Raw genomic sequence first — 11,567 nt, 5'->3', positions numbered from 1 at the left:
CAGATTCGTGACCTATCCCTCCATAATCATTGATGTGCTCCTTCTCCAGATGTTGCTGCTGCTGCTGTTCCATCCACTCGGATAGCTTGGTCGCGGCTGAACTCATGACACCGATGTTGCCCACGTGATTAGTGACGTTAGACCTGCGCGATGGCACTACTGGCGACAGCAGCGCCTCTGCTCCACGCTCCGGGTGCATTGGGTTTCCTCGGTATCTCTCCTGCGGCACATACATGGTGTCACGGTAGACCTTGGTGAGGGTGTCAAAGGGGAAGTTGTGGGCGTTGCCTCCCTTGTCATGTCGTTTATGGCGCGTCACACGCGTGAGATGGAGACACGCACGCATGATCACGTGAGCCTTGCGAAACGTTCCTTCGCTGGTTTTTTTGTTTTCCGAACTCTGCAAATACAAAGAGGGACAACGCGACGCCAAGAACGTGAGGAAGAGGGTGGGTTGGTACGAGGTGAGTAGGGTACGAACAACGGCAATGAAGGAGAGGGAGCCGCATACCGACATGCTCGCGGTACCTGGGCAACGACGAGTACCATCGCGGGCATACTTAGCGTTCACTGCGCTTCTGCTGTCCAAGTGAGAGCGGAGTACCCCACGACATCGACTTGGGAAGAGCAGAGGCACGTCGTGTATGCAAGCACGTTCCGAAGTGCGCGTACAGAGGGCAATCATGGCTGTCCTGCTGCCCTGCCTCCTCCCCCCATCGCCTTTGTGAACGCTGACGTCGTGCACGGGCGCTTATCGTTGCCGTTGTGGAAAACAAAGCGGGAAAAAAAAACCGGGCAAGTGGAGCAGCGCAGACACACTAAAAGTCCGCTTGGCATCAACGTAGAAGACACACATACGCACGCATGCCGCTGCCCCCCCCCCTCCTCATCTCTACACGTCTCTCAGCGCCTGCAGGAACGTCATCGCTCAATCCAGTCCGTCATAATCCTCCTCGGCGTACCAGCCAGCACTTACCGCCACTGCCGCAGACGACGACGCACATGCCATGGTTGTCTGGGACGCTGTCAATACGCGGCGAACCGTGGGAGCCACCTCTCTCTCCTCCCTCTGCACATCGCCGTGCACCACACGAACATCCGCGCTGAGATGCAACGTCGACAGCCGCTGCATGCAGCTGAAGAAACAGACCTCCTCTGCCATGCTAACCAGCCGCACAACAGGCCGACGGCGCGGTCGGCTTGGAACCCCCTTACCGTCGTCTATTGATGACGAGCCTGTCAACCATGACTGCAGCATCGCCGCCCATTCCTGAGCTGCACGACGCGCTTGCCCACTCTCATCGTACACGCGCCACGGCTGATGACTGTGGGCGAGAGTGCTCCAAGGCAGTAGGTAGTATAGGTGGCGAGGGTAGACCCCAGCAGCGGCGTCGCTGCCGCCGTCCTTCAGTAGCGATGTGTCGAGAGCCTCATATAGGGCCTCAGGGCTGCCCAGCCACACCCACTCTGCCACGGCAGCAGGGGGCTCCGACGCCTCCTCAGTCTCTGTTGAGGCGTTGGCCAAGTCCCGCAGCGCCTCAACAAGCTCCCAGAGAGCGGTGCAGCCAGCCGGTAATGGCGGCACCACACACTCTTGGAGTGTCGCGGCAGAGAGCACCAGGGACCACTCATCCCTCGCGTCGCCGCCGATGGGCAGAGCTGCGCTATCCTTCGTCATACAATGCAGCAACGAGTTGAGTGAAGACGGAACGTCGCCTCCCCACCTCAGCGTGCGCGTGGGATTCACATTAGTCGGTGGTCTCGATAGAGTGGCGCCGTGCAGCAGTGCTGCGTCTCGGTTCAGCAGTTCCCGAGCACTCAACACGCGCACATACAACAGAAGCGTGAGAAGCCCCAGACGATGGCGTAAGAGCTCCTGGCCAGCCGCGGCAGCCTCCTCCGCCTCATTTGTCGCCGAGATCGGATCGGTCAGCGCCGGTAGCGGTACCACGCGGTGCCATACGCTGAAGAAGGCATGTGGAAGATGATACAGGACCCAGTCCATGTAATCTGCTGTGTCCTCGTGAGGGTAGGCAGACGCGACGGAGGCGGATGCAAATTCCCCACCGCTGCGGAGCCCGTCAAACAGAAGGCACTGCAGTGCTGTAAGCCGGATCCCCTCCACAAGGGCAGACACGGACTGTTGGCCGGGGTGAGGCAGCACCTGCTGCGCTGTGCGCAAGCCAGTCCTGCCACCGACACAATCAAAGAGCGAAACGGCGGAGGCCATGATGGGGCTGTATATCTGGTCAACATGTTCGACCGCCGCGGAGGTGAAGCGGCCTGCAAGGGCGCCTGTCCCTGCCGTATTAGCGTTGGCGAGACCCAAATACAACCGCCATTCTTCGAAGGACAAGACATGCACAGGGACACTTGTCTGGGCTTCGATGCACACTTCCTGTAGCCGCCACAGCGCCGGCTCTACCACTCGAAAGGCAAGACTCCGCAGGGTGCGCTCAAACGAGATGTTAGATGCTAGCGGGGTTGCCGCAGAGCAGGTGGTTCCCGTGGAGGCGCCGGAGCCGCCAGCGGCATCGCGATGCTGCTGAGCAGCCGCTACAGAGGACGCTGTTAGCACCGAGCCCTCTGGACCCTCCTCAGCAAGACTGCGGCGGCGCTCCTCCATCACCACCCGCACCAACGCACGGGCCGCGCCACACAGCCGGCGCAGAGTGGCCTCCTGCAGGTGCACCTCCACATCCACAAACCATGGGGCGCACCTAGGAGCTGCACTGGAGGAAGTGGGGCTGAATGGTAATTTCGAGGCCTGCACGGCACGCACATGACGGAGAAGAAGTTCGCAGAGACTTTTGAGAGTGTGGATACGGGACTTCTGCGGCAGCAGCACGAATGCGGTGACGGAGCTGCCGGTGGACGCAGAGAGAGGCGCCTGGGCTCGCTGCCCTGGTGTAACGGCAGCTGCACCTCGGCAACTGCTCTGCTGTTTGAGCTCCTCTAGCCGCCCAAAGATGGCCATGAGCATGTGAACGACACTTGTAAAGGTCAGCTGCACGGGTGGCACGGCAGCAACCGAGTTAGCCATCGCAGTCGCGGTATTACCCTCCGTGCCGCTCCACTTTGCAGAGCTTTCCTGCAGCAAGAGGACGTACTCGTGTAGAGGCTGGATGAAGCGCAGAATCATGTCAGGGTCTTCGTTTAGTGGAGCAGGGGCATGATCATGGCATGACTCTCTCACCCCCGCAGCAGCAGCCTTTGTCAACGACCCTGTCAGCCGTACGGATACCAGTGCCGGAGTGATCTCCCTTGGTCCAGACGCCGCTGCTTGAACAAGGGAAGTGCTCTGCAGCGCTGCCAGGCGGAGCAGGAAGCGGCGGTAGACATCGTCATCGCCAAGCACCACTGTCAGATGCGGCGCATGTGTCGGACACGAGCACGAGCACCACTGATCCTGCTGCAGGGGTGACAGTGATGTAGAAAACTCGCCGCTAGTCGTCGACGGCGCATCGAGAGATTCGGCAGCAGCAGCTGAGGCAAGTGCCACTGTCTGCCCCGCCTGTTTCAATGCTCGCCGCACTCCAGTCAGGAGCAGCAAAGGTACCTCGCCGTGCCACCACAAAACGTCGGCGAGCGTTGACCTCGAGTGCTGATCAGCCGCGAGGTGCGCCGGAGAGAGTGTTGTCTTCCCAGTGGCCTCACTCGCTTCCCTTGGTGCGGGCCCCCTTAGCTCGTCTCTGGTTGCTGCGGAGCGAGCGTGGCTCAAGGCAAAAAGAGAGGCAAGGCAACGCTCACACAAGATGTCCGGTGAACATCGCGTTACCTCCAGCTTCGCTGCGGCGGGGTGCCCTAGATGAGTGCTCAGTTTGCGCAGTAGATGCGGGAGAAGGTCCAACAACGGTGGCAACGGTAGTGACTGCGACGGAGGTCGAGAGCAGTTATGCTCCTCTGCGTAAACCGTGACTACCCACGGTAGCCAACGACCCAGGGGCACGGCTGACTCGGCAGTGGGCAGTGTGCACAGCCACTCCACGATCAGCGGAAGGACCGGCAGAACCTGCGAGTGGGGCGGGCAGGCCGCAGTGCCATCGCCTAAGAGAGGCAGTAGCGGTGCCAGCACAACCCCCGCAACACGCTCGATGTTGGCGTAGGCGGCGGAGGCGGCTGACCGAGAGGAGGACGGCGACTCAGCAGACGTCACAATGGTGCCGCTGTTGCTTGCCAGAGAGGGGTAGGCGTACCGCACCGACCACCCTTTCTTTCGAACCGCCATGGTGCGCTGAGTCGAGCAATCCCGCCCCGCCGCCTCACATTCCCATACAGCATACCCAAGCCGCTGAAGCACGCGAACGCACAGGAGAGGATGAAGCGGATGGAGCACTGGCGATGACGTACTGAGGGCCGATGCCTCGTAGGTGTCCTTCGCAGGCTGCAAGAGGAGGGTGAAGAGTCGGTCCGCCACCCACAACTCATCTGCGCTGGAAGAGGTAGAAGGATAGGCCGTGAGATGACTGCGGACACTCTTCGACAAGGCACTCAACAAGATCGGCGCGGATGGCTGCAAAGACGCCCTCGGCGACGTCTGTAGCGGGGGTGTCAATGGCGGTTGTGATGGCGATGCAACGCGGCCTGGTAATGAAGCCTTGGCCGTATAAAACCGACACGAGAGGTGAAGGGTTGTGAGAGCGAGCGCACGTGCATTGGCGCGCATTTGCCGCAAGCACATCACGCCCTGGGTGCTGGACTGGGATGCCACTTCCCCTATCGACCTCCGCATCCGTGCACCTCTGATGTCTCCCTCACACAAGAAGCAATGAACGAGTACGCGGGTCGCTCACAAACAAGCGACGTCACGGGCACGTGGTGGGGGGAGTGCGCACATATCTGGAAGTCGAGCAAGGCGGGTGTCGCGTGGCTAATTCACAGCACCAGACCCACACACAAGAGAGGGTGGGCACAAGTACTTCGTTTGCAATTGAGTGGGTGTGTGCGTCTGTGGACGGAGCACCTCTGGAGTAGAGAAGCGTGGAGAAGAGGGAAAGACGAAGAGGGCTGAGAAGATGAGCCTGCACGTCCGCGAGACGCGGTCGGGAGGGGGGGGGGGGCATAGGAGAAGCGACGGCACTTAGAAATGCGAAGTCGCCCGTCACAACAGTTTTTTTCCCAGAGAGAGAGCCGGTGCCACTTGCGTGGAGATGGAAAGTACCAGGAGAGGGAAAGGGAATCTACCCCATCATAACGCCAAGAGAGCATACAGACACACACACACACACACACACACACACACACACTCGTGCGCGCGTATGCGCATGTCCTGTGAACGCTCCCAGTTGTGAATTCCATAGCAGTGGTAGTTCGTGGTGTCAGTTCGCGCCTGTGTCTTGGTGCGCGGAGGTGCAGGGAACAGGAGGCTGGGGTGGCACGCGCATAGTCGTCACCTTTTCTTTCTCGAGTGATAGGTGCCTATTGAGGGGCTCATAAGCCGCTGAATGATGGCGCACAGTCGTGGAAAGGAGCGCACGTGTCCCTTGTTGCTCGTTTGCTATCAAAGGCCGCCTGCCTCTTTCTCACAGTCGCTCGCATAACCTACTCACTCCTTCCTTTCCCATTCCTCTTTTCATGAAATCCACACAGCGGGCTAGCAGACACTCAGGCAGAGCGCCGCACAGTGCGCAGCTGATGTGCACGACCTCTCTCACGGGGAAGGGGAGCTCCGTAACGAGTGCAGAATGAGCTCCTGCTGCTGCCAGGCCTCCCGGTGACGCCAAAGCGACGCCTGCACGTGGCGTGCCGTCACCTCGGCGGAGTGCGGAGAGCCGGACAGGAGTGTCGGCGACGGCCTTGAAGCAGTCGATGTGGACCCCGGAGACGGCAATGCGCTTGGAGAATAGAGCGAGAGCGGCGTTCGGCCCGGGGTTGTCTCATCGCGGTCCATTACCATCACAGCCCTGCTGCCGGCGGTGGGAAGAGCAGCGCCCATTACGTCTCTCGGAATGACATTATTGGATGCGGCCTTCACATCACTGCTGCTGTGCGGAGTGGATCGCCACGTGAGCATAGCCGGGCTTGTTGGCAATGAGTGTCCGCCCCCCTTCACTGCCTTCTCGAAGGGCGAAGAGGGAGCGGAGAGCACTGAAAGAAACTGGCGCAGCTTCTTCTCCAGTGGAAGCGGCTGCGCTGAGAGTTCAGAGGAGCTGTTGCGCGGCCCGTGCTGAGAAGGTCGTGGTGGCCCGTGCTGTTCTTCTCTTCCCTGTGACAAGGATGCATTGATGCCGAGACGAGCCCCATGTGTCTTCTCCTGGCGGTGCGGTGGAGGTGTACGCTGCTGCTGTCCGGGCGACGGTGACGCTGACGATGTCGGGGTGCGGAAAAGCGGGCTGCGCAGCGGCGGCGGCAGCAGCAGCTCCTCGTCAGCAACGGTGTCCACACAACGAGCAGAGGCGCTCTTCTTCTGCTCCTGCCACGACAGTGACGACGAGATGGTGCATTCCTCCTCGAAGGCAGCTGTCGCAGAGTCTTCTTCTTGCGTGGCGAGGGGTATATGGGCTCTGGCAGGCTGCGGCGGTGTCGGCAGAGTCTCCTTTCGTGGCTCTGTTTCCTCCGCTGTGCTGCCCTGCTCCAGCATCGCAGCGTTGGCATCACTGCGCCCGCGAGGCAACGAAGTGGCGTCTTGGCTGCCTCCACCTGTGGACACTGACAAGCCTCGGGATGACTTTTCTCGCGAAGATGACGTCTTTGTCGCTGTCACCGTGATGGCCCTAGTGAGAGCTGTTGCAGGCGGAAACACAAGCTGGCCGGTGCGCCCGAGCACCTCCTCACTGCCCTCCTCACTGATCACGATGGCTGAAGGGAGGGTGCGCAACGTGCCGTCATCCTCAAAGCGCGGGTGTACTTTTCTCGCCTTCGCCGATGCGAGCCCAAGCCAACCGCCGTCCTCGTCCGTGTCCGCTACGTCCCTCACCTGCTCCCCCGTGCCGGCTGCGTTCTGAAGGTGGAGAGTAATGGGCGGCGATGGTGACATACTCGTTCGTGTGTCCTCACGCTCCAGCCTTGGCGACGAAGACGAAGCAGCAGATCCACGCGACGTCATGTACAGGGGCTGCATCGACAACGGCAAAGTCGAGGATGCAGCACCCTGTACCAGCCCTTCCGCGACAGGTGCACCGGCAACTACGCTGTTCCTCATTGTCTTGCCACCTTGGGCAGTTATTAGCAACGGTGGAGAAAACGACTCGCGCAACGCAATCCGCAACGACACCTCCTTTACTCGCAACGCCTCCTTGGTGTCAGCCAGCTCCCGCGTAAGTGCCTCTATGGTGCCCGACATGCGGTCGTACTCGTCCTCGGCACGCAGTCGCGTCTCCTTCAGCTGCAACTCCGCCTTCTCCAACCGCTCCGATAAGACGCGGCGCTGCGCCTCCTGCCCGGCTGCAGCGGCGGCTCGCACTTGCGCCAGCTGCTCTTGTAAGGCCGCCACCTCTGCCGCACTCGTGTCTGCGATGTTGGCGTGACAAGCAGCAGAGTTCTCCAGTTGTGGAGACGGCCTTTGCGCCACGTCTGCCACCGCGTCACAGACAGGGGGAGAGCTCAGCTGGGCTGTGCTGCTGGAAGCCATCGCAACTGCGCCTTCCTCGCTGTGCCCTCCTCGATTCCCCTGATCCTGTAACGCGGTGGACTCTTTTCTGTCCGTGGCACCGTCTGCTGGCGCCAACATTGCCTGTGCCGTTGCGACAGTCAGTTGCTCCTGAGCCTCGTGCAAGTCCTCCAGCAACCTCCATTGCGCTGTGTCCTTCTCGAGCAGCTGCTCCTGAAGCAAGCGCACTTGTTCGCTCTGCTCTCCAATCAGCTCGTTGCGGTCTGCTCGTACAACATCGAGCTCCGCTTGCAGCGCAGCAAACCGTTGCAAGAAGTCGATGACGGCGCTGCGCACCTGTGTGATGAGCAAGGCGAGGTGCGCGACGCCGCGCTCAAGATGCGAAGACGACTCGGCGCTGGGCAACCTGGGAGACGAGCTCGTCGAGCAAGGTGCAGTGAAGTCGTCAAAAGCACTGCAGAGGCCGTTGTCAGTGGCTGTCGCTTGCGCGGCGCCCACCTCTTTCGCTGCCAAGTGAGCTGGCTCGCGTGATGCGCCGTCACTGTCTGGATGCACGAGAATCAGCAATTCTCGAGCCTGCACAATCAAAGGGTTGAGTTCTACTGAAAGCAAAGACTTGGCCGCAGCATCAAGCTGCATGCCCGGGCCATCACCAGAGCGCGGCGTGGTCGTGGGCCACGGCTCCCGCTGCTCAACGCGCAACAGCTGCTCCTCTTTACCAAGCAGCTGCGTCTCCAAGTCGTCGCAGCGGAGCTCCTGGGCAGCACAGAGCTCCTGCAGCTCCTTGGACCTTCGCTCCGCCGTGTCCACGCGTACGCGCAGCATCTCCACCTCTTCCATCGCCGCAATACACTGTCTCGACATTATCGCCGATGGCCCCGGCGTAGATGGGAGACACGAAGAGTCCTCTCTTGTGGCCTCAGTAAAGGCTGAAAGGAGACCTGCCGCAGGGCTCTCACGAGTCTCATGAGCGAACGATGCGTTGACAGGCGCCAAGTCGTCGGTTTGCAGACCCACGGAAATGCGCAACAATGACGGTGATGACGAGGCTGCAGTGACGCCTGCCTCCGTGGGACCGCGGCGCACCTGCGAGCTAACGCAGTGCTTGGCGCGATCCTGAGCAGGATCCTCGTCCTCCGCGGTGACAGGATACGCCTTGGGAATTCGATACTGCATCTCACCCTCCGCCAGCTGGTTCAGCGTCGGCCCGCGAGGTGGCGCCTTGCTATCCACGCGCACTCGTTTCCTGCCCTCTGACGGGCAGTGCTGAGAGTCCTCTGAGCCAACTCGCTGATCGCGCTTCGTTGTCTGGCCTGTGTAGTACTCCTCCTCAGTCTCAGGGTACGCGTACGTACGGTGAAGGGTGGCGGGTGACCGACTTGTGAGTGTGGCGCCTGGCCTGCTGGGTGATCTTGCAGTGGCTTCCGCCGCAGCTGCCTCGACTGAAGACCCACACGTGCCATCAGCGCTCGACTTCGCACACGCAGCGTTACCGCCGTCATCCCGCCACTGTGCAGTCAGTAGCCTCGACTGTCGATTGAAGGCGTCTTGTACTTTGCTCAGCTGCTGCTCCAGAGCGCTGCAGCGGTGATACCACCACACCGCTTCGTCCTGCAGCTGCAGGCGGCCGTACTCTTCCCAAGACAGGCGCAGCGGCGACGCGGATGAAAGCGGTGAGGCAGACGCCCAGTCAGAAGAACGATGCAGCTTTGTGAAAATGGGAATGCCACGAATAGGCGGCGTTGAGGTTGTTGTATTTGCAAAGGATACAGCAGGGGCGGTAGCAGCTGGTAACGATGGGCCGCTCACTGGGGAAAATGCTGGCGTACACCGCTGCTGAGCGACGGTGGAGGCAGGACGCATCAGCTTCGGAGGAACGTGCGTTGTCGCTGCTGGCACACGAGAAACGCCTTGAGAGTAGTGAAGCGGCGGGACGGTGGGTTTTGAAGCCCGCTCCCAGATCTCCTCAGTCGTTCTTCGGGCCTCTGGAGGCTCCCCTTCAGCGAGCTCCAAAGCAGCCGCCCGAAGGTACGCATTGGTACTGGCGGCGTATCGCTCCAAGAACGGTAGTGCAGTAGCGCTGGCTCGCATCGTTGCGGATGACGGCGCCTCAAGAGGCGGTGCCGACTGTGGGCGGTGCTCAGACCCCATGCCACTCCTCTGCCCCCGACCCTCCTCGTCTGTGGTACCGGCTGGCGCTGCCGGCAAACTGTGCAGTGGAGAATGAAGCGAAGGGGATGACGTCTCTGTGCGATACTTTACGGCACTAGCTGTGCCGAGCTCTTGGATGACAGCATCCTTACACGAGAGTGCAGTCGCCGGAGGCACCGACTCAGAGTCCCAAGCCTGATGATGCTGCCTCGTATGGTTAGGCAGTGGTGCAGAGACAGCGTCCCTATCACACCACCATTGCCGCGAGAGGGAGGGCGGTCCCAAATCTTGCCCTCCCTCGTCCTCACCTTCATCCTCAAAAAACTCCGTCCCGGGTCGGCTTAAAGGCCGAGTCAGAACGTGACTGGTGGGAAGCTGAAACAAAGAAGTCGTTTGCTGTGATGCATTCGCTGTCGCCGGCAACGCGGCAGCGACGCTGTCAACGCGCTGATACGACCGAGGAGTGCGGCGCAGTTGCGGATCAAAGAAGCTCTGCTGCAGGGAGGCAATGGACATGTGCGAAACACCGGAGGAGCTACATTCAAAGAGAGGAGGAGCAGACAGGCCAGTCGGTGGTGGAGCTGCTCCTGAACCCGCTTCGCTGCCATTGCTGTCGACTACGCAGCTCATTCTAGAAGTTGAAGCTATGTCAACGAAGTGTACTTTCTTGGTGTTTTTCAGCAAACTCAACGGTCCCTCCTACATCGAGAAGACGGTGTAGGGGCTTGTCCGTGACCAGCGCAGTGTATCGATGCACCCGGCGTCCGTCCGTCTCTGCCCTCTCCCCCCCCCCTCCTCAATCCCTCACTTAACGCTGTACGGGTAAGGAGTGCCAGGGAGAAGAAGCACAATGTGCCCCCGTGGCACACTCACTCACTCACTCTCTCTCTTTCCCTTACTCCTCAGTGTGGGCAAAGGCTCACATGAAATGTGAGTCAGCGAATTGATCGGCAGCTTCGCCTAAGCCACTACTTGAGCAAGATGGTGGCGGTCTAACGTATGATCAGTCTATGCGGAGATGTCTATAAGCGTGTGTTCGTGCTGTGGGCCTTTGCTTCGCCACTCAAGAAAAGCGAGGCAGGAGCACCGAGGCACCTCCTGTGAGCACACCCCCTTTCTGCGTCAGGCCCCCCAATCAGCAGCCGAACGCAGGAAAGAGGTGGTGCGCGGAGAGAGGAAAGCGATCCACGGGGGAGGCCGTCTCGAGAAGAATGGAAAGAGAAACGACTCCGTGGCGGCCCTGGGAAGAAAAAAGCAGCGGGGAGGGTGTGTATAGGGTGGCGTCGGTCTTCGTGAAGGTGCTGCCTCCAGTAGGCACAAAGTGCAGATGTTTCCCTACTGACTACCTGGCAATGAAAAACGAAACAGAGTCAAGAGCCTTAAGCATCTCGGAAGCTCCCACATTTGAGTGGACATAAGGTGCAGTTAACGACACACATCAGCTGCTACTCAGAGAGAGGAAGCGGGAGGCAATTGAGCGCGCCACACGTGTGCCTTCTGCAGTATGGTCACTAGGCACACAGACGCGCATTTCCGTCCGCGACACATGGCCCATGTGCGCGTGGGTGGGCCTGCTTGATAGGTGTGAATACCAACGACACCATGGGTTAGCCATCCGTCTGCTGCCTCTGCCGCCGCGGTTCACTTTTTCTGCCGCTCTGCTTTTCTATCGAGAAGCACGCACGCACACCGAGAGAGAGAAGTGGGGGACAAGGCGAAAAGCGCCTAAAATACGAACAGAAGAGAGACGATACATACAACGACACACACACACACACAGTCACACTTGCTGTCCACGTAACGTCACTGACAGAGAGAGAGGGGGGGAGGCCACATACGACAGGGGGTAAGCGGCGAAAATATTTTA

The 11,567-nt window shown here is 60.2% G+C and overlaps 3 protein-coding genes across 3 annotated transcripts in view; all 3 read right to left on the bottom strand.

Annotated features, from left to right (window-relative positions):
- LBRM_18_1300 (conserved hypothetical protein) overlaps positions 1 to 685 on the bottom strand; it is a gene marked incomplete at both ends in the record, with an annotated part of 1,167 nt that extends 482 nt beyond the window's left edge. Inside the window, one exon of the mRNA XM_001564002.2 lies at positions 1 to 685. This exon is cut by the window's left edge and continues 482 nt beyond it. Coding sequence (XP_001564052.2) covers positions 1 to 685 — 685 coding nt within the window.
- A 243-nt stretch (positions 686 to 928) lies between these two features.
- Positions 929 to 4,228, bottom strand: LBRM_18_1290 (conserved hypothetical protein; the record flags this gene model as incomplete). Its single annotated transcript, XM_001564001.2, has 1 exon — positions 929 to 4,228. The coding sequence occupies one exon, from the start codon at positions 4,226 to 4,228 to the stop codon at positions 929 to 931; it is 3,300 nt and encodes a 1,099-aa protein (XP_001564051.1).
- A 1,422-nt stretch (positions 4,229 to 5,650) lies between these two features.
- LBRM_18_1280 (conserved hypothetical protein) lies at positions 5,651 to 9,412 on the bottom strand (the record flags this gene model as incomplete). The annotated part of the gene is made up of 1 exon (XM_001564000.2): positions 5,651 to 9,412. One exon carries the CDS (start codon positions 9,410 to 9,412, stop codon positions 5,651 to 5,653), a length of 3,762 nt encoding a protein of 1,253 aa, XP_001564050.1.
- Positions 9,413 to 11,567: the final 2,155 nt, after the last annotated feature.

This window comes from Leishmania braziliensis, chromosome 18 (genome assembly GCF_000002845.2).
Source record: "Leishmania braziliensis MHOM/BR/75/M2904 complete genome, chromosome 18".
NCBI lineage: Eukaryota > Euglenozoa > Kinetoplastea > Trypanosomatida > Trypanosomatidae > Leishmania > Leishmania braziliensis.
This window is presented reverse-complemented; position numbering and strand designations above follow the sequence as displayed.